Source organism: Hippocampus comes, unplaced genomic scaffold (assembly GCF_001891065.2).
Source record: "Hippocampus comes isolate QL1 unplaced genomic scaffold, H_comes_QL1_v1.1 scaffold168, whole genome shotgun sequence".
Classification (NCBI taxonomy): domain Eukaryota; kingdom Metazoa; phylum Chordata; class Actinopteri; order Syngnathiformes; family Syngnathidae; genus Hippocampus; species Hippocampus comes.
Window position 1 is genome coordinate 1,149,280 of NW_017805955.1, and position 20,327 is coordinate 1,169,606.

The 20,327-nt window shown below is 45.9% G+C and overlaps 3 protein-coding genes across 4 annotated transcripts in view; 2 read left to right on the plus strand and 1 right to left on the minus strand.

The window, feature by feature from the left end:
- Window positions 1–20,327, minus strand: part of ahi1 (Abelson helper integration site 1) — a 30,313-nt gene that overhangs the window by 5,124 nt on the left and 4,862 nt on the right. The window contains exons 12-24 of one of the 2 annotated variants that reach the window (XM_019890539.1): window positions 19,877–20,106; window positions 19,650–19,753; window positions 18,851–18,969; window positions 17,843–18,114; window positions 17,490–17,653; window positions 17,366–17,399; window positions 17,184–17,212; window positions 16,669–16,761; window positions 16,152–16,196; window positions 15,904–16,066; window positions 15,060–15,118; window positions 14,645–14,733; window positions 14,133–14,327 (exon numbers count right to left, since the gene is read on the minus strand). In XM_019890539.1, coding sequence (XP_019746098.1) covers window positions 14,135–14,327; window positions 14,645–14,733; window positions 15,060–15,118; window positions 15,904–16,066; window positions 16,152–16,196; window positions 16,669–16,761; window positions 17,184–17,212; window positions 17,366–17,399; window positions 17,490–17,653; window positions 17,843–18,114; window positions 18,851–18,969; window positions 19,650–19,753; window positions 19,877–20,106 — 1,594 coding nt within the window. In that variant the 3' untranslated portion in view covers window positions 14,133–14,134. Of the gene's footprint in view, window positions 1–13,227; window positions 14,328–14,644; window positions 14,734–15,059; window positions 15,119–15,903; window positions 16,067–16,151; window positions 16,197–16,668; window positions 16,762–17,183; window positions 17,213–17,365; window positions 17,400–17,489; window positions 17,654–17,842; window positions 18,115–18,850; window positions 18,970–19,649; window positions 19,754–19,876; window positions 20,107–20,327 lie in introns of those variants that run through there. The other variant, XM_019890538.1, reaches the window with a different exon arrangement.
- Window positions 2–3,608, plus strand: LOC109528131 (tubby-related protein 4-like; the record flags this gene model as incomplete). Its single annotated transcript, XM_019890436.1, has 2 exons — window positions 2–2,992; window positions 3,481–3,608. Coding segments are annotated over 2 exons (3,108 nt in total), but the record flags the coding sequence as incomplete, so codon positions are not given.
- On the plus strand, window positions 5,604–13,195 carry slc18b1 (solute carrier family 18 member B1). Its single transcript, XM_019890540.1, has 13 exons — window positions 5,604–6,022; window positions 6,909–7,033; window positions 7,693–7,788; window positions 7,878–7,951; window positions 8,241–8,388; window positions 9,203–9,359; window positions 9,697–9,935; window positions 10,001–10,092; window positions 11,315–11,410; window positions 11,501–11,575; window positions 12,369–12,462; window positions 12,643–12,692; window positions 13,117–13,195. The coding sequence occupies exons 1-13, from the start codon at window positions 5,986–5,988 to the stop codon at window positions 13,169–13,171; spliced, it is 1,338 nt and encodes a 445-aa protein (XP_019746099.1). The 5' UTR covers window positions 5,604–5,985; the 3' UTR covers window positions 13,172–13,195.

Genomic DNA, 20,327 nt, shown 5'->3' on the forward strand with positions numbered 1-20,327 from the left:
CGACCGCAGCCAAGACCCCCCGGTCGCCGCACCGTATCCGGTTCCCGCTAGATACCCAAACCCCGGGCAGGTGATCTTCAACGGGCTGGAGATGGGTCCGCTGCTCCCCGGTACGCTACCTCCCCCGCCACCGCCTCACCATCTCCCGCCCCAGCCGCGGTCCCAGCCGCAGCTGCAATCCAGGCAGCAGCAGCAGCAGCAGCAACCGTCGCAGGCCCAGCAGCAGCAACGGCATCATCTTCAGCAGCTTCACCACCATCAGCCTCCGCCTCCGCCTCCGCATCAGCAGCAGCAGCAGCAGCAGCACCAGGTCCAGCAGCACCAACAGATGCCGCAGAATCCACCACCGGTGGCGGGGGGCCACCCGTTCCAGCAGCAGCAACAGATCCAGCAGCAACAGCAACAAATGCAGATGCAGCATGAACAAATGCAACAGCAGCAGCAGCAGATGCAGCAGCAGCAGCAGCAGATCCGCCAGCAGATTCAGGAGATGAGACAGCAACAGCAGCAGCTCCAGCAGCAGCACCAGCAGATCCAGCAGCAGCACCAGCAAATGCAGAGGCAGCATCAGCAAATGCAGCAGCAGCTGAAGATGCAAATGGCGCTGCCGCCGGCGCCCACCGGCTACCCCACCATTGCCCTACAGCAGATCCATCTCCTGCCGCCGCTTCCCCCGCCGCCCGCCACCGAGCCCGGACTCGATCGAGAGTACCTGTTGAAGCCAAGCCTGCCCCGGACTTTACCGCCTTCCTTTAGTACCAGGGATGGTGGGCCTGTGGAGATTCAGGCGAGGAAAGTGAATCCTCCTCCTCCCTACCCTGGTACGGTGGCGTCTGCAGCGGTTACAGCCAACGCCACGGCTCAAACGCTGGTCACAAACTGCGACAGCCCCAGCATCCTGGCTCCGGACGGCTGCCTGAAGAAAGACGACTTTCTGCTTCAGCCCGTGACCATACAGTACCCGACGCCTCTCGGGTACGAAAGGATCACGACATTCGACAGCAGCGGTAACGTCGAGGAAGTCTGCCGCCCCCGAAGGCGTCTCATGCGCAACCAAAACGCGTACGCCGCCCACGGCTCGGCCACGCTGAAGGTAACGTCCTCGGAGAATAAAAAGGTTCATCTTCCCTACAGCTCGGCGACACTCAGCCGTCTGTCGGTCCCACGGTACTCCATACCAAGCGGCGACCCGCCCCCTTATCCCGATCCGGCCAATCAAGTCCCGGCTACCCTCGCACCTCCGCCGCAGAGATTAGAAAGCAGTCTGATCCACGCCACCCTGCGCCGCGACCGCCGCGACATGACGCTAAAGGTTCCCGCCATGATGGACAGCTCCAGGACGCTTCCCACCAAGGCCAAGATGAACAGCGCGTTGGGTTTGACCTACCAGCAGAGGCTGCCCACTGCGTTATACACGTGCACGCAGTGCAGCAGCAACAGCAGCAGCACCAGTGTGAGTGTTAGCGGCGGGGGGACATCCAGTAGCGGCATTGCGGGTGGCACGGTGGTCAGGCAGGACTTCCCCCCGGGGAAAGGAGCACACCACAGCACAATCATCGTGCACTCCAAAAGCGCCTCCCAGTCATCCTACAGTCTCCTGGGTTCCATGGACACCAGCCGGGACAGAACGGTGTACGTCAACTCCGCTTTCACCGAGGACGAGACTCTGAGCCAGCACCGCCACCTGGATAAACCCGTCCGGCAGATGACCCTCGGTGACGTCGGCCTCTCGGCAAAACGCCCTCCGCCTTACCAGTGGGAGGCCTCCGCCGCGGAGGAGTTCTGTCTCGCTCCAGAGCAAACCATGCTGGCCCCCCCACCGCCTCCTCACAAGCCCCCTCCGCTCATCCTCGGCCAGGCTCAGCACTTGGACGTGACGCGGCTACCGTTCGTCCTCACGACGAAGCCGCCGTCCAGCCCTGGCACGAGCACCCTGACATTCCCGTCAGGCTACCAGATATCACTGTCTCCTTTCCCTCCCGGCGTGGGCCACAGTCGACCCCCCATGCAGACCTTACAGAACCCCCCACCGCAATGCGGTCCGGGCGAAGTGGTTCTTCCGGTTCCATTTGCTCAGCAGGACTCCAATTTGGTTTTATCGACAGGGTACTCCACAAGTCTGGCGAACTTGGCCTGCTGCACCCTGCCCCCGATGTACCCGGGTGCCGGCTCCTGCGCCGGGCTTCAGCTGCACGCTGTCAACTTGCACCCCTGGAACCCTTACCCCTGCCCGCCACCCATGCAGGACCCTCCCGCACCTCCTCTTCCAACCAAAACTCATCAGACATTAGAGAAGTCCATCCTCTCGCCACCCCCTGCGGCCGCGCCGCCGCCGCCACCGCCTCTGCCTCCACCGCCGCCGCCCTCTGAGTTGCCCCCCTCCAAATGCGCCACAGAGGACCCGACGGAGTCCGCCACCGGCTTTCCGGAGCCGTCGTCTCTCAACGAAAGTCCTGTGACGCAGGAGTCGGACCGATTCAACAAGAAAAGCCGCAAGAGACCGGACAGCCGAGCCGAGGAGGGCAACGTGTCCTCGGCGTCGAGAAAGGACGGTCGCACGCTGTCGGATTTCAACTCTCTGATCGCCAGCCCGCGACTAGGCAACAGAGAGAAGAAGAAGCCCAAAGGACCCCGGGAGCAGCTCAACCGAGCCAAGAAGATGAGCCGGGCTGCCAACGAATTCCAGGACAGCTCAGAGAGCGAGCCGGAGCTTTTTATCAGCGGCGACGAACTCATGAACCAGAACCAGAGCAGCAAGAAGAGCTGGAAGAACAAGCGCAGCCTTCGCATGGCGAGCGAGCTGGAGGAGATTAAGTGCCGCAAGGCCAACGAACGGGAGGACCGCAGTTTGGGCAGCCAGGGCTTCGTCTACGTGATGGCCAACAAGCAGCCTCTGTGGAACGAAGCCACGCAGGTCTACCAGCTGGACTTTGGAGGACGGGTCACGCAGGAGTCCGCGAAAAACTTCCAGATTGAGCTTGATGGCCGACAGGTAATTTGATGGATGGATGAAAGTCATTACTGGTGAAGACTCTTAATTCATACCAGAGGTATGAATGAGTGAGTGTGAAAGATTGTTTGCCCACCAGTCCAGGGTGCACCTCGATTTTTATCTCCAAAAGTCAGCTGCGATACCTTCCAGCTTTCCCTACAGTTCGGGTATGTGAGGTTTATTTCAAGTGGCTACATTTTCCATCGGTGTGAATGTCAGCGGCAATGGTTCACATCGATCGACATCAACAGCAATGCACGCTAAAATGTGCATCTATGCGACATTTAGCGTCTTCTATGGTCCTCACATGCATATTTTGGCATGTGAGGAAAACAGGAGGACAGAGATTTTTTTTTTTTTTGTGGCGCATGATTGTGAAAAGTCAAGATTTCTTGAGCGTGATTTGTTTTGAAAGTCGGAAATGTTACGGCCGGTGCCATCTGCTTACTTGTTTCCATCCTGACAATTCTTGTTCAACAAACTTTTAGGTGATGCAGTTCGGACGCATCGACGGGAACGCCTACATCCTGGATTTCCAGTATCCCTTCTCGGCAGTGCAGGCGTTTGCCGTGGCCTTGGCCAACGTGACTCAACGCCTGAAGTGAAGCTTTCATGCCGCTCGCTCAAGCAGCTTTTTGGGCCATTTCTCACCATTTCACTTTGTCACGCTTATGACATGAGCACTTTGACCCGCCGGATGAATGTTTGAAAATGGCATTTCAAACAAGCCTCCCGCGAATGAGCTAAATTTGAACTAGGCGCACCTTCTGAAGCCCATTTAAATAAGTTTGAATTATCGTTAGTTCAACTATAGCCAGAGTATGACAAATTCCCCCACTGAGATGCAATGGCATTATTTGAGATCTTTTTTGAAAGAAAATGTGAAGTTTTATCAAAATAGCAAATATATGAAGCACTTGTAGATTTTTTTGGGGTGTCTTTATCACGATGATGAATGTATTCATGAGTGTCAGAGTTTGTATATATTTTTTTTCTATCCACGTTACTTCGAGGAAGTGGTGCATACCTTATTCGTCTATTAGTGGAATCCAGAAATTTTTTAGCATTCATTTTGGGGGGCCCTTGCATGCTCCAAATTTTTTTTTTTTTTACAGCGTTTGGTGAAATTGTTTCGGAAGATAAATTGCGCCCTCCACCCCAAGACTCACTCAGCCCCCGACACTAGTTTCAAAAATCGACACAAAATGTGGTGGGCATGTCTCTCATAACCGCACGTACAAAAAAAAAAGTCTCAAGCTGAAAGTGTAGAAGAGGAGTCAGCAACCAGTGAGGGTGAATTCCAGGACTTGTGCTCAGTTGGAAAGCTGTACAGGGTGCGGAGGGGGGGGGGGGGGGGGGGGGGGAACACAGCCCCTGACACCAACTTCACCAATCGACACCAAATTTGGTAGACATGTGGAACATAACAGGACACACAAAAAAGTCTCAAGGAAGCCGGGCCCCCGGCCTGGTTTTGGCAAAAACCAGGACCTTACGGACTTTGATAAACTGCTACACTGAAAAAAACGGTGTGTTGAATTTACACAATTGTAAAGTCTACTTAAAAAAAAAAAACATCTCTAGATCCTGACAATTTTATTTCATGCCACCACTTGCGGAATTCAAATGGAGTAAATTCAACCAAAACTTCAGCGTACTAGCAAATAAACGATTATCCTTGCTGACGGTTCTTTATTTGAATCATTTCTAATCATTCATGCGTAAAGTTTTCACATGAAGAAAAAAAAGTGGCTTTGTGTTGATGTTATTTTTGGCTGGGTGCTTGTGATGCTTCTTGAAATATTCTATTTGGATGTGTCAGTCAGTGCTAACTGTGTGCTACCGACCGCAAAATTCGATCACAAGTTTCAGTTTTGTCTTTACCCCCAGTACAGTGTTCCCCCTCGATTCGCTCTCCCACAAAGGTTCAGAATGCCTCGAGATGGCGCACAACAAAGCACTTTTTTTCCTCTTCGAAAATGCTTATTTTTATTTTTTTTTAACTCCAAAGACATGAATATGCGGTGGAACACTGTACAGTTTTGATGCATACATTTATACTTTTGCACTGCTAAAGGTTGATTGAGGATGTCAGCAAAAAAACGTTGCAATGGGATTCAACATCGGATAATCACGCATTTTGGAGTTCTGGTGCTAATGTACAAAGAAACTACTGCACTCGTTATCGCAAAAGATTTCTGTTTAATGTCACGCTGCTCGATAGTTTTCACTTATTGTGTGCGTGTGTGCGTGTGTGTGTGTGTGTGTGTGTGTGTGTGTCACTATGAGGCAATATTGATTTATGGTATATTGTTAAGTTTTCTTTCTATTCTTAATATGTGATTAAAAAAAAAAAATGAGATGTGACCCGAGATTTACATTTGACATGGACGCACAAGCTAGACAAAATAAATAAATGATTTATTCCAAACGTTTTGCATTCCAATTTGATTTCTTCATTTGTATACTTACTTGTCACCTTACTATTTTCGTAATGTATTGATTTTCGCACATTCTAAAAACTGATCCTTTGTTGAATTTATTAACTGTCATAGTCCATTCTTTAAATGCATAATTTTATTGAAATTTAACTAATAATTATATGTTACCACTACATTACACAAAATGACATCCTATTGAGACTTAAACTTCAAATCTTTCATCAGTCAAAAATATACTCCCTAATCCCCCCAAAAAGAAAAAAAAAAAATCTCCAGCACAAATTACAACTGTCATCCCAAAAGACCTTAGAGTTGAAACCAACGGACTGGAAATTTCACCTTTAATTTGAAATCACTACTCGCTTTTAGTTTGAAGGCGCTCCCGGAAGCAGCCGCTGAGTCTGTGCTGTCTTAAATCGGGGAAAAAGAAGTGAAGCAAGTGAACGTGGGCGCGTCTGCTTGTTCATGTCAGTCAGTCCCTTTTGTTTCTCTTTTTGAATATCGCAACACTTGGACAGCAACCCGCAAGGAATCGTTCACAAAAGAACGAAAATGGAGGCCGAAGTGGAAGCGGACCTTCAGCCACAAGGTCTGTTCGTTTGACTTTTAATAAGGGGCAGCACGGGGCAATCGTGATTATGTGCACCGCGCACACTTGAGGTTTGGGGAGCCGATCCGGCTTTCCCGTTTCAATGTCTTTAATTGTTCGCACTTTGGAATTCGTACACACATTCTTGTATTGTGAGAACAAAAAGGGGTGTGTTCAAGGGGAAAAAAAAAGTTAGAACAAGAATCACGTTGTTTATCATAAATCCCTGTATATTCACAGCTTAGCGTTTGCATATCCACTGATTTTTGTTTCGAACTTGTGCCCTGGTTTTCACAGAAAAAAAACTCACCTACTCGCTGTTTTTATGGTCAGGCTGAAGAAATGTCGGTCCGTGCGTCCCTCGCTATACTGCGGTTCACATTTTGTGGTTTCAATGCTCAGCAAATGATCAAATTGTACGTAGCTAATTTTATAGCAGATTTCTTACTAACCAGCAACTCTATGAGCTGAAACGTGAGCTAATTTAGTGTAGTTTAGGACCACCTGTTTGAACATTTTGACAGTGTTGCCGGTACACTGGAATTTAACCCCCACGTTACTTTTGCGCCATCTGGTGGAATCATGGAGTTATTCGGTTTACTGTGCTTCATTGAAGTTTTTTTTTTTGGTCTGCATTTTTCTAGCAGCTCCTGAATGCGCGTACGTTAAAAATAAAGCAGACTGTATATTTTAAGTCTAGTTCTTAGATGAACATTGACTTAATTTGGTCATCGATTAGTTGCCTGAATCGACTAATTTTGGGAAATTAGAAATTCTGGAATATGATTTCTTTTCATGACCGGTTATTGTCATAAAATAGTCCTGGTGCCCGAATAAACAAGACATAACTTTTTCATATTTTCTTTGAAAACAAAACAAAAAAAAGAGGAATTGAGGGAGCCTCCGACAAGGATGACAAGGCAGCAGACCCTGACCTTGATCTCCATGGCGTCCGTCAATTTCAGCTCCATGATCTGCTACTCCATCCTGGGACCCTTCTTCCCCATCGAGGTACACGTTGTGCAGAAAAGCTCTCTTAACCCTCCCTAGGACCACATAGAGATTATGGCTCGCTTCTCTCTTTAGTTTAGGTTGACCTGCTGTCCTCAATGACATTGTCCAGTTCAAGTTGCAATCGTATCAGTAGAAGGTTGTATATTTTTGTCGAAAAAAAAAAGAAAAAGCCATGCTGCTGGACTGAAGGCGCACTTTTTTTTTTTTTTTTAAGATCAAAACGGATTTGAGATAAAGTCAGACATTTGACACAAAAAAATATCACATTGTCAAGGGGAGGGGATAAGTGAGGTACGATTGGAAAATGTTATATTTTAAAATATTTAGTAATTAATTTAAATTAAAAAAGTAATTCAATCACGAAAAAATGTCAAGTTTGCAAAATATTTAAATGTGTGTGTGTGTGTGTGTACACACACACACACACACACACACAAACACACAGAATTGCGATTTGAAAATGGCATTCTACGACGTTGAATTGGACGGATTGTTCAGCCTTAATTTGGTGTGTAGCGTTGTTCAGATCCAAGTACAAATTGCTTAAAACGACGATCGGAGAATGAGCATCCCAACGATACATTTCACACCGAATCCTTTTTGGAATTCATTTGAATGAGTTTTGATATTGGAATGAATGTTTGTTTTGCGCCCAGGCAGAAAAGAAAGGTGCATCTCAGACAATGGTTGGCGTCATATTTGGCTGCTACGCCGTGAGCAATTTGATTGGCGCCTTGATCCTGGGCCGATATGTAAGTAGAGTATCCCCCCGCCTGACGCATGTAATGCACGTGATTGGAGGCACACTTAATGTGCCTTTTTTTTTCCCCTTCTCTCTCAGATTGTTCAAATCGGCGCAAAAATGATGCTGATCCTGGGCCTCTTTGTGTCGTCGGGCTGCACCATTCTCTTTGGGTGACCATTGCAATTCAGATCGGTTTCAAACGGGGGTTCTCCAAATTAGGGTCCAGGGAGGTTTTTAGTTTTCCCCAGAGGACCTCTTCAAAATCCTCACGATTCAAATCAATCAAACGTAACTACGGCATGCATCTCTCAATGCTCTCGGAATTAAAAAAGAAAAAAAAAAGACATTTTTACATTTACAAAATGTATTCCAAATTTTGCAGTTTCCCAGACCTTTGGCGGTCCCCAGAGCCCAGTTTGAGAACCACTATCTTATCTTAGGATTGATTTCTCTTGGCAGGCTGCTGGACCGAGTCCCCGCCGGTACGGTTTTTATCGCCTTGTGCATCATCGTGAGGTCTGTGGACGCGGTTGGCTTCGCCGCCGCCATGACCTCTTCCTTTGCGCTCTCGGCAAAAGTATTCCCAAACAATGTGGCGACTGTTTTGGTGAGTGTGGGCGGCCCTTTGTCTGCATCTGGCATGTTGTTTACGCCGCGTGATCACGAGCGCAAACGTTTGCCGTCGCATTCCCCGATGACAGCTGCCTTGGGAGACCCTCGCGAGCGGGAAGTATGTTAACATTACTCTGTGAGGCACAAACAAGTTGGGTCTGATCAATCGGGAATCTGTGACGGGGAAGCAACGACTGTCCAATAAATTGGGACGTAAGAGTATTAATAAATAAAAAATGGTTGAAAACCTTCGTGAGGCTTCAAGTTCACCCACAACCCGTTTTAGCCAACAAGCTAGCGTTCTGGTTCTTGTCGTTCTGGTCTTGACACACCTTGTAAGCGGAAGCGCTGTTGCCAATCAGCTTGTCGGAAAGGTGAAGCGATCAAACGTATCGGTCACGGCGTGTTTAAAGGTCGCTACAAAGTGTTTTATTTGCAACAACATGGTTCCATAAAATCATCAAGCTGAAGCCGGCAGGGGCGATTTCGTTGGACACAGCCACCGGGTCTGATCTTTACCCTTTTCTTGACGCTTTATATTCTCCATTGTGTCCTGTCCGAGTGGTCATGTGGAAAATGAGTTCATGTGCGAGAATTATGCGAATGAATACGCCACAGTCAGCAGCGCCTCGCCGCGCATTCAAGTTGGCCGGAATCTTGCAAATATGTCGCATGCATTCCTTCAGCCATTTACTTCCCTAAAATGTGATCATTTAAATGCCTTATTTTTTTTGTTTCCGTTATTGAATTCAAGAGTGTGTACATTTATCATCTTTTTGTATTGATTTGCTTTGCTCTTTTCCTTGCAGGGAAGTCTGGAAGTGTTTACGGGCCTGGGCCTCATCCTGGGGCCGCCGGTTGGAGGCTGGTTCTACCAGTCCTTCGGATACGAGGTTCCCTTCATGGTGCTCGGTTGTTTCCTGCTGATTATGGTGCCGCTCAACATCTACATCCTTCCCTCCATCGGTATAATATTTCATCAGATCACGTTACATTTCTTTTAGATTTTTTTTTTTTGGTTTGGCCAGCAAACTAGTTGGGTCTGATCAACATGGGCTCAGGTGGTGGGGACGCAGCGATATAGCGTAAGGCTTCCATTGAGACCGCGGCCTGCCCAGGCAGCAAAGTCATCAGGCCTGATTAGCAGGGAATCCGCGGTGGGAAAGCGTGGATGACGGAAGAATGTTAGAAATCCACTTGATCGACTAAAATCATAAGCCTTCGATTTGGACAGCAACCTGTTTAGTCAGCAAACCTGTTGCGTCTGTTCAATAGGGAGTCCTAACTGCCTGCCACTTCTCAGACGCCGTTTCCTCAAAGACCTCCTTCTTGAGACTTCTCAAAAACCTGAAAATCCTCCTGCTCTGCTACGTCATCTTCACCCTGAGCTCGGGTCTGGGCTTCCTGGACGCCACGTTGTCGCTGTACGCCGTCGAACAGTTCCACCTGTCCACCGGCTATGTGGGCCTGATCATGCTAGGTCTGTCCTTCCCGTACTCACTGGGCTCCCCACTGATGGGCTTCTTCACCGATAAATACCCCGTGAGTATCGAAAGCCATCTTTTCTCGTAAGTCTTCGTTTTTAAGCACGCATCCTTCATCTTTAGGCGTCCAGGAGCTGGTTCATGGTGATCGGAGGCGTCGCCACGGCGGCCGGCTTCCTCTTGCTGGGGCCCGTCCCTTTCCTTCACATACCGAGGTAGTTGCCGAAACGCAACTCTCTGCATGAAACAATCACAGCTGGAACTAAGAGATCAAACTCCAAACCAAGCAATCAAAATGAATTCCAAAATGCAGAAGCAGAAAGTGGAGGGAGTTATGGGCTCCCATTTATGTTCTGCTGTTAGGAGGCGAGCAGCAGCATTTTGACCCAACTGGACAGGTTTAAAGGAGGATTGGCTAACTCCAGAATAAAGTACATTACAGTCATCGTACATCAAGGAGGCACTGCGGTTGTCTCCAACCTGCCGCTAGCAACTGTGGACATGGCAAAAATAAAGGTGGTCACAAGCCCGCCGCTAAAAAAAGATTACGCAAAATCCATATGGCCTCTTTTGGTTCTTAAATTTATGAAAACAAGTTACTGTTAGAGAAGATCAATCCATGTCATATTTTTTTAGCAAAGTTTTTCTTTTTTTCATTCGTCATTTATTTGTGCTAATTCGTCCCGATCAGATCACGTGATCGGAAATCTGGGCCAATCGCCTGATTTTTCACCTGATTGGGATCGGCTGGAAAAAGGTCCGATTTTTGAATTCGCTACATTTCTAAAGTGAAGAAAGAATATTTTATTGGTTTACTTAGTTTGAACCACTGCCGACTTACAGCCATACAAAACTTGACCGTGTTGGGAATTGTTTTTACAAAATTACGATTTTTTTTTTTCTTTCTTCTTCATAATGCATTGCCGAGGTATCGGATCGAGACTCGGTTTATCGGCAGATACTAAAAAAAACAACAAATGACTTGGATGCAAAAAAAAAAAAATGTGATTAACACATCCCTATTGATAAATGACTTTTGATCGGAATGATTTTCTTAAAACGAAATAAATAAAAAATAAATCAATAAACGCTAGCTTTACTCGCATTGTTAACAACCATAGTTTGACCTCGTCCACCGACTTGATCTGATTAGCATACCAAACGCACAAAGGAGGTCCACAAGCCCGCTGCCAAACAAGATTATGCAAAACCCAGCTTGCCCCTTAAGCTTCTTAAATGATGACAAGTGACTGTTCGACAAAAATCAATGCGCGTCATGTTTTTATTCTCGACTTTGTTTTCTTTTCGTCATTTATTTGTACTCGCGGTGCAAATATTACAAATATCGTATAATGTTCGATTTACCTTTATTCACCTCTATTGATTATAAAACGCAAGTGTCTGTGTGGGAATTGAGTCATCCGTCTCCGTCCTCAGGCAACTATGGCTGCTGGTAATCATGCTGGGAGTCATCGGTTTTTCCCTGGCAATGACCGCCATCCCCATCTTCCCAGAGGTCATCAAGTGCGCCTAGTCAGTGACCGGGGCATCATTTCCACGGTTTTACACTGCCAAGGTTGAGGAAGGTCGTTCTTTGATTGCCTTGTTCCTTCTCTCTTGCAGCGACAACGGTTTTGAGGAGGGACTGAGCACTCTAGGAATGGTGTCAGGCTTATTCGGAGCCGTTTGGTCTATGGGGTGAGTCCAGTACAACGAGTCGGGTCTGATCGGGTCGATTGGAAAATCAGTAACGAAAGGTGCAGAGCTTGAAAAACAAAATACATGACGGGTAAAAATTGTAAGGCTTCAAATTATGAAATAATCGGCAAACTAGTCGGGTTTGATCATTAGAGAAAGAAAGATGTGAGGTGGAGTGTAATTGCGCAATCATGATGTGGGAGCACGAACAATTCATATGATCGTCAAAATTCATCATGCTTCCATTTATACAGAACCAGGAGCCTGATTAGCCCGTAAACTAATCGGGTCAGATCAATCGGGGAAATCCACAATGGGCAAAGGAGGAATGATGGAACAGAGTTTGAAATCAGGCCATTAAAGGCTTCAATTTACACAACAGTCCATATAGCAAGTAAACTAGTCGGGTCTGTCCATGATCGGAAAGCAACGTGTCAGTGTCAAAAGTCCACATGACTGGCAAATTTTCTTCGCTTTTAATTCATACAGCAGCCAGCAAACTGCTCGAGTCTTGATTGATACGGAATCAGTGGTGGCGAAGCAGTGATGACACAACAAACTAAGTTCAACATCTGAATACACATCATGGCAAACTTCATAAAGCTTCAATTTTATACAGCTGCCTGTTTAGCCAGGAAATTAGACCCGGCAATGGGGAAAAAAATATGTGATGTCAGTAATAAGCGTTAAAAATCCACACGATTGGCAAAAATATGTGAGGTTTCAACAGAAGCCTGTTTTGTCAGGTCTGATCAAAAAAACGCCCAGAAATGTGCTTGTGCCTCGTTTCCAGGATGTTTTACGGGCCCACCATGGGCGGCATCATCACACAGCGGCTGAGCTTCGAGTGGGCAGCCGCCATTCAAGGAGGCTTGGCCTTCCTGGGAGTAAGTTGAATCTGTCGGAGTTTTTTCTTTTTTTGAACAGCCCCTCCCTTTGGAGTTGATGAGTAAACCTTGAGTACACTTGCCTGAGGAATTCCAAAGCTGTATTGAGGGAGCTAAATTGAAAGTGCGTAAAATGACCCCCCCCACCCCCCTTTGGTTGATGACATAATGTGTTGTCAGGCTTTCCTGCTGGCGCTCTACTACGTCTCGCATCCGGCAAGCTCGCAAAGGTAAACAACCCGCTTCTACATTTGTACAGAATGTGCCGAAAGTTGGTCTACACTTTATTTTTTTTATGTATATTTAGCATTTACATGTAATTGAATAGATGAATGGTTTCAAGCATTGCAAGTTGAAGGCTCCTCCTTCCTTTCATGTCATCCACCCTGACTCGCTTCTTGCCCTCGTTGAATCGTATCCTTGTTCCCTTCCTTCTTCTCAAGCCATCCTTCCTTCCATCCTTTCAAATCTTTCTTCCCTGCTTCCCGAACCCTCCCTGGATTCTTTCATCTGCACTTCTCTCCTTACCCCCTTTTTTTCCATCTCATAGCAACTATCCTCGTTCCATTCTTCGTTGCTCTAATCATCTTTGCTCCTTTTTTAAACCCTCAGAAATAAAATCTTGTTTTGCCGGTCTGTTTTTTTTTTTTTTAGGCTTCCCGACAAGAGGCAACATATGGATGAAAGACGTCCACTCTTGAATGAATAAAATCCCAGTAAAAAAAAAAAAAGTCCACTCTTGGATGAATAAAATCCCAGTAAAAAAAAAAAAAAAACTTGAGTATTTGTAAAATACTTGATAAAGGTGGTTCCCCTTCTTTTTATCAGCAGATGAATGTCACAGCAGACCGATTATTCTGTACTTGCAATGCATCCTGGATTTTTTTTTTTTTTTTAATTTTAATAAATAAATCTTGTACATATTGTAAATGGCAAACAGTCAGCCGGCTCTATTGCACTTTTATGTACAGGACATCAAAAAAGTATTGGTTGTCGGAATACTTTCTGGATGCACCGTAAAAGACGACAAAGGCAACTCAAATGATGGTCAAAATTTAATACTGCACTGTATAAAAATCAACCCTCGACTATCGTAGACACTTTTGGAATATTTTTGGGGGCCTGTAATACATGTGGAGAGTCGTGCGCTTTGGGACTTGAAACTATCAAGACGTGGGATTTCGGCACATCTCGTGGGATTTCATGTGGCTGAACTCCACAAGTGATGATAACCATAGAATAGGAAATGACCACAGAGTCAAGTATGCTCTGGTCGCTCAGTGCGATGCTTGGAATTCATTATAAATTACATTTATTTGATTTTTTTTTTTTTTTTAGATGCTAACCTTGATAGCATGTGGCTAACGATTACCGTGAAAATCATTGACCGTTCAATTAGCTGTGCACACGGGGAGTAACACAAATTCATTTTAGTTGTATGACACACTTGGTTAACTTCTAAAGTTCGAAATTCAAACAGAGTTGCTTTACATTATTTCCTCTGGAGGGGAAAACATTTTTTGAAATCGGATCAATGCATTGTGTTCCACTTTGGAGGCGCCACTGTCCAGAAATTCAGCCCTTACAAATAAATCATGTCAAGAAAGTTGACATTTTGTACAAAAAAAAAAATATATTGTCTTCTTTAGAAAATCATGACAAAAAAGTACCGTCATGGGTCGAGTCGCACAGCAGCACCGGGCTTCTTGGTCGGTCTCTTCGGAAGGGGACGGCGACTGGGTGGGACTTTGTCTGCCGACTCGGTTCCGACATCCGGGTTGGAAAACGTGTCCTGAGATGACACGGGCAGTGGTGGCGGCGGTCGCCTTTCCGCATTTTTCTTCACTTTCTTTTTCTTTTGAAGTCTGTACCAAGAGGAAAATGTACATATGAATAGGGCCCACAGCCAGTATGGAATGTTTTTGTATTTTTTGAGGGGGAGGCCAAAGCCGATTTGGCAGAAAAACTGACCAAGAGAGGTGTGTTTAGTTGGGTAATATGTCAGTCGAGGGGGAATTACAAACATGACTCACAAATTTTTGCTTGGTCCCTAATAGCAAGGGCTCCCTGTCGGAACTTTTGCTTGTATCGGTTTGCATTGGTGCTCCAACTTTATGGCATCAGTACTGAGAGCAGTTTTGAAACATGACTTTTAAAAAAAAAAAAACATACAGTGACTTACTTGGCTTCCAACAACTCGGGCTCAGTGTCGGTTAGGGCAGGCTCAGAGAGAAACCGCAGCTCCCCGGGAGGAGTCGTTGCAGTGGAAATCTTGGAAATTGCACAGGACGACATTTGTTAATGATGAAGTGTCATTTTGAAAGGTTGATGACTGTCTTCATTTTGGGGACGAAAAAGTGAGACCTTTTAACCCACACACAACCGATTTTTAAAATATGCATTTGATACATAACTTTTCAAATACAGCATGAGCCTCCACTAAATGAATGACTGCTATGTCACCTGCTATCAAGAGCTGCCATCTTGTGGCTACTGTGTATGACTTCTCCAAGGACACCACAAAGCCCGCAGGGGATGTTTGAAAAGGGATTCAACATAAATGGAACCTAACAAAGTCCAACGTGAAATCAGCTCACCCTGGTCGACGTCATCCTCTCAATGGCCGCGTCCGCCGCCGCCTCTTCGCCGGAGTCTCCTACGAGCGCAAATCAGCTCAGCACATGGCCATGAAAATGGATCGTCATTAAACAATACCATACATGGTGTTGATTGCGGGGATATGTTCCATACACGCCCACAATTAATGAAAATACACATTTTTTTTCCAATTATACTTTACCTCGTCCCACACACCGATTTCAAGTTTGAACAAATAAACAAATAAAAGCAAAATGTCTAGAAAATACTGTATGCAATGCATTGTTTGTTAGGCGTGTGTATGTGCTTTTAAGAGGCGGGGCTGGGTTTGGGTGTGCGCTGTGGGTGACCGCAGCTCCTGCATGGGTGTGCTCATTGCGTTAACGTCTACTGTACGGTTTATAATGTCCATAACGTCAATGCTAATTTCTGTTAGCCCATCAATAGCGTTTCACATTATATGCTAGCACTCAGCTAGCAGCCTTTCCTTTGACAAAATTCCATGGTTTGTTTGAACATTTTGGTGTTTGAATATAAAAAGTTCAACAGTCTTGTTTTTTTATGTAAAATTCAACAGTAAACTTCAACTGGGTGTAATACTCAGCTTGAAGCAAGCACGCTTGGCTTCTTATTTGAAACAGTGGGAGCGACTGAGAGGATGTACTCATACTTTACAGTCTGTTTTCATAAATTGAAATGTGTTGAAAGGGTGCGGTGTGATTATTTATTTATTTTTATATATATGGCCGCTCGTATCGCAGACCTGTTGTAGTCGGTATGCAAGATAGCACGCGCAATCAACGGGGGATTCACTGTCGTGGGGCAACGCTACAGCCGACGTACTCGGATCGGCGACGTAGGCGACGAGAAAGTAGCCCTGCTGCCCGTCCGCCAGGCTCCCGAACCACCAATTGTCATTATCCTTATACAGCACGCGGATCTCGTCGCCGCGGCGCAACGTCAGCTCGTCCGAGCGGCTGGCCTTGTAGTCGTACAGCGACACCACCTGCGAGACAGAGCCACGTGGCAGGTGATCGCCGCGGAGCAAGAGTCATGTTGTGTCAGTAGCAGAAGTCACGGTGGACACTTACCACATGGTGAGACGAGTCCGCGGGAGGCTCATAGCTCGGAAGTGACTGTGGAGTGACAAATATTAAGCAGGTAAGTGTAAGCCGGACAGATGATGTCAAATACATTTTTTAATTGGCTGAATGCAAAGAAAAATCAAAGCCCCAGTGATTTGCAATTCACCAGAATATTTATATACCACTGTATCAAAAATGTAATAAAAATGGCTAATCGGGAAGTAGTTGTTTGTACATGCCGGTGTCCTTGCCTTCCCAATTTTTAAATTCAATTACCTTGTAGGGCACTCAATATATTTTGTAAGGTAATGATGTAAGATGTTTGAAATTAAAGTGGGTTCGACTACACGTTGTAGGTGAACGGTTCTCATTTTAGAATTTTGCCGCGTAAGTCTTTGGGCCGTTCTGAATTTCCCCAAAAAGGGACGCAACGGCCCGGCTAATTTCCATAATGACCAACCCAAACAGAGTTTTTGCACCCATGACTTGGCAGCGAGACCTAACGAAAATTGGGCGTCCTCACCGTCTGAAGCCTCGACGATGACGTTCCCTTCCGATGCAGCCCAACTGGACTGAAGCCGCCCACGAGAGGAGGGAGCGAGGCGTTGGATCTCATCTAAGTGCGGAAGGGAGACATTAGTTCCGCATTTCGAAGACACGCGTGACCTTGATTGATACCTGGGATTTTATACTCTTCCAACCCATCACATGCACATTCAGCGAAATGCAACACAAAAGCGGTCTCAAATATACATGTCGCCATGGTTACAACTGTGGCTGCAATACATGAGTACTGCGCGACACCGACTCTCGTGTGGCCGCCCGAGAAAGAATTCACGATATCTGAAACATTATGCTGCAACGCAGCTGCACGCCACGACAAACTATGAAAACCATGTACCTGTAGTTCAATTCAGTGTCAATCACGCCCTCATTAAAATTGTGTGTACCTAATGAAGTGGCCAGTGAGTGGAGAGTATGGGGTAGCTTTCAGAATGGACTATGAGAGGTTATGAAGTAAAAATGAAAAACATGTACCGTGCTGACGTCTGAAAACAGACTCCTTCCTGTCACAGGGAACACAAAAGAAAACAATTTATTCATTTTTTTAAAAATAATAAAAGGTACTAGTATTAAAGTCAACCAGAGATTTTCACATTTTGGGTCCAGGGAACCATTAAAACTGAGAGCGGTTTTAGAACCACTGAAGCAAGCAGTACCTGGTTCAAAAGATGAAGACCCGCGATCTGGATCCTTCAAAAAAAACAAAACAAAAACAACATAGTAACACTATACACGACAAAGTCTAAAACGAGGGGTTAAGAAGCTGTTCTGTCTATTTACAAGGACGGAATCCATTTGCTCTTTGACTCGCTGCATTTTCAACGCCAGCCTGGTAGCTTGGCTCAGCTGGTCCACCGAGAGGGAATCCGGCGTGCTGTGAACCGGTTCGGGCGTGTTTGACGGTGGCCTGAGCTCCTTCATGCCGAGCGCGTCCAATTGGGACACTGTAAATGGGGGAAAAAAAAAAAAAGCTTGAGGGTGTGTGATTGCGGTGAAACAAAAAGTAGAAGCCTCAGTGGTGCTGGACGACCATTCGGTTCTAATGATTCACGGCAGGCGCCTAGACACGATTTGACTACTCCATATTCAACTATAGAGTGAATTTATTTCAAGGCCGTAGAGGCCAGTTCTACCTTTGCGGTCGTGCAGGTAAAGTTGCACGGGCTGGCTCTCCCCAAAGGCGCAGAAGGCCACCATGTTCTCGTGAGGGTGGAAAGACACCCCGCACAAGGGCGAGCTGTAGCAAAGCTCCGAGTACACCGCGACCTGGTCGCCGGATTCCGCGTTCCAAACGTACGCCATGCCGTCCTCGCTGCCGGAGAAGATAAAACTGCCGCACGGCGTGAAGGTGCTGTTGAGCCTCTCTCGCTGGTTGGTGGCTCCCGTGTACTTTTTCATTGTCATGCTGGGATGGCAAAAATAAATTAAAAAACAGTCCGACAGTGATTTCAACATGTGATGACAATGCGATAATGTTCACATTTCTCAACAAGTAAACAGGAATGACTTACTTAAGAATATTGTCTAAAAAATATTATGGCATCTATTTTTTTTCCAGACAAGATAATTCATTTTCATACAATGCAACATTAATATTCGGGATGGGCGAGTACCGATTGCAGGTAATGTGTTTATTTCTCCCTTGTGGCCATTTTACGATCAGGAACAAGAAATTAGAAGAACAGAAAATTGCCATTAATTTCATGCAATTTTCAGGAAAATTGTTCAATTGGAATATATTGGCCTTTCCTTAAAATCATCTGGCATTGGTATCGACGATTACTCAATAACTGAGTTTGTTTTTGTTTTTTTACAATATATATTGCATTATGTACATATTATAATTGATAAATAATATTAAATCAATGTTAACAATTACTCAAATAAAGGCCTTGCCCAAAACACATCGAGTATTTTCTGCAGTTCAGACCACCCTGCCACAAGTTGATTCAACACTAGAATTTCATGCATTTGTAAAACTGAAGCAGATGACTCAAATTATCTTTGTGGCTATCGGGGGTGTGGTGGCCATCGTAAATTTGGGGAAATGCGTGTATATTCCCGAACGAACAGTCTATTATTATCAACCCTTCTCAAAAATATCGGTTTGCGTGTCCATCCGTGCTGCACTTTAGTCTTACACTCTCAGATCCAAGCTCCTGAGGACGTTGTCTTTGGCATGAATGAGGAGGCAGCGCCCGCTCGGATGCACCTGCAGCATGTTGATGGGGATCCCCTTGAGGTCAGCCTCGGCGTGAATCTGTAATGCGACCACGTGAAGCGTTAGGCCGAAGTCGGTCGGGGCTGGGCGATGACATGATTTGTATCAATTTTGGAATGGATTTTTAAGGATGCTTTTTTTTTTTCTCCCTTCTCCGCTGACGTGCAGCATTTACACTCACAACATAACAAGAAACAGAGGAGCTCGAAAGGAGTGTTCCCAATTTATCAATTTGATGGGTGCATTGAGGAACTGACCGCTTATTTTATGTTAAATTGTTCATTAAAAGAAAGTGTTTCAACACATTTTTTGACAAAAGGGACATTTTCCAAGAGGAAACATTTCTTATTATTTTATTTTACATGAGCAGTTAAAAAACGAAAACAAAAAAATAACATTAACTACTATTCTCTTTGTGGAAGGCAAATTGATGCAAGTCAATAATGCGCAGAAAAAGCACATTCTGGGAAAAAAAATCCTGAGCTTTTCTATCAGTAGGAAAAATGCAAATGAAGCTCAGAAGAGCAAGAAAAAAAGCAAAACTTGTTTTGAATAATGCCATTGTTATCGTTTTTTTCAACAGGCAGAGAGAGGGGGGGAAAACACAATCCAATTCAGAAATGAGATTTGTTTTTGTGTGTTTGAAAAAAATGAATTCATTTTATTTTAAAGCCTCATTACCCAGCACCGGCTGAACGGAGGCGTGCTGTTGTCGTTACCTTCTCCACACACCAGTGATGCCAAGGCTGCTGCTCGCCATCGCTGAGCGAAGTGTTCCACATGATGACGCTTCCCACGCTGTCCGCCGAAAACATCCTGTGTCCTGACGTTTTGCGAAAACCAACAGCATTCAGGATCCAAATCGATGACGGCAAACCCAATCCAACATTTCATAATGTTTTACCACCCGGTAGTACATACGACGTCACGGTGAAATGCTCACTACCTTCTGCGTCAAAGCAAATGGTGTTGACGAAACCGCCGTGGGCCTCAAACTCGCGCAGGAGCAGGCCGTTGATGTCGTCGACATCGACCCTCCACGCTCGGAGGACGCCGTCGTAGCCGCCGCTGATCACCAGATGCTGCGCCGCCGGGTGGTACCGGGCCGAGTACACGAAGGAAGGGTGCGGCAGAACCTTCCGTGCGGTCGGGAGGAACTGCTCCACATCCCACTCCCTGAAAACCAGGTAACGGTACCAAAGGTGTCTTATTGGGTCGTGTCCATGGTTTGAATGAATGATGGCCTTCGGTCTAATGGACACCACACTTCAATTAGCTGCCCCAACATATGAACAATTGACGTCAAAAACCAATTTCCTCAAATAAAATTCCCTAGAGACGTATCGTGACAATGAGTTGCCGGTTATTGCCATTTGAAACAACAGACACCTCACCTC

Bases quoted from the DNA above. Each gene is read 5' to 3' on its own strand.
- slc18b1 (XM_019890540.1), top strand. From the start codon at position 5,986: ATGGAGGCCGAAGTGGAAGCGGACCTTCAGCCACAAG. The intron at 6,023-6,908 runs GTCTGTTCGTTT...AACAAAAAAAAG, and splicing joins AGCGGACCTTCAGCCACAAG to AGGAATTGAGGGAGCCTCCG. The intron at 9,936-10,000 runs GTGAGTATCGAA...CTTCATCTTTAG, and splicing joins TCTTCACCGATAAATACCCC to GCGTCCAGGAGCTGGTTCAT.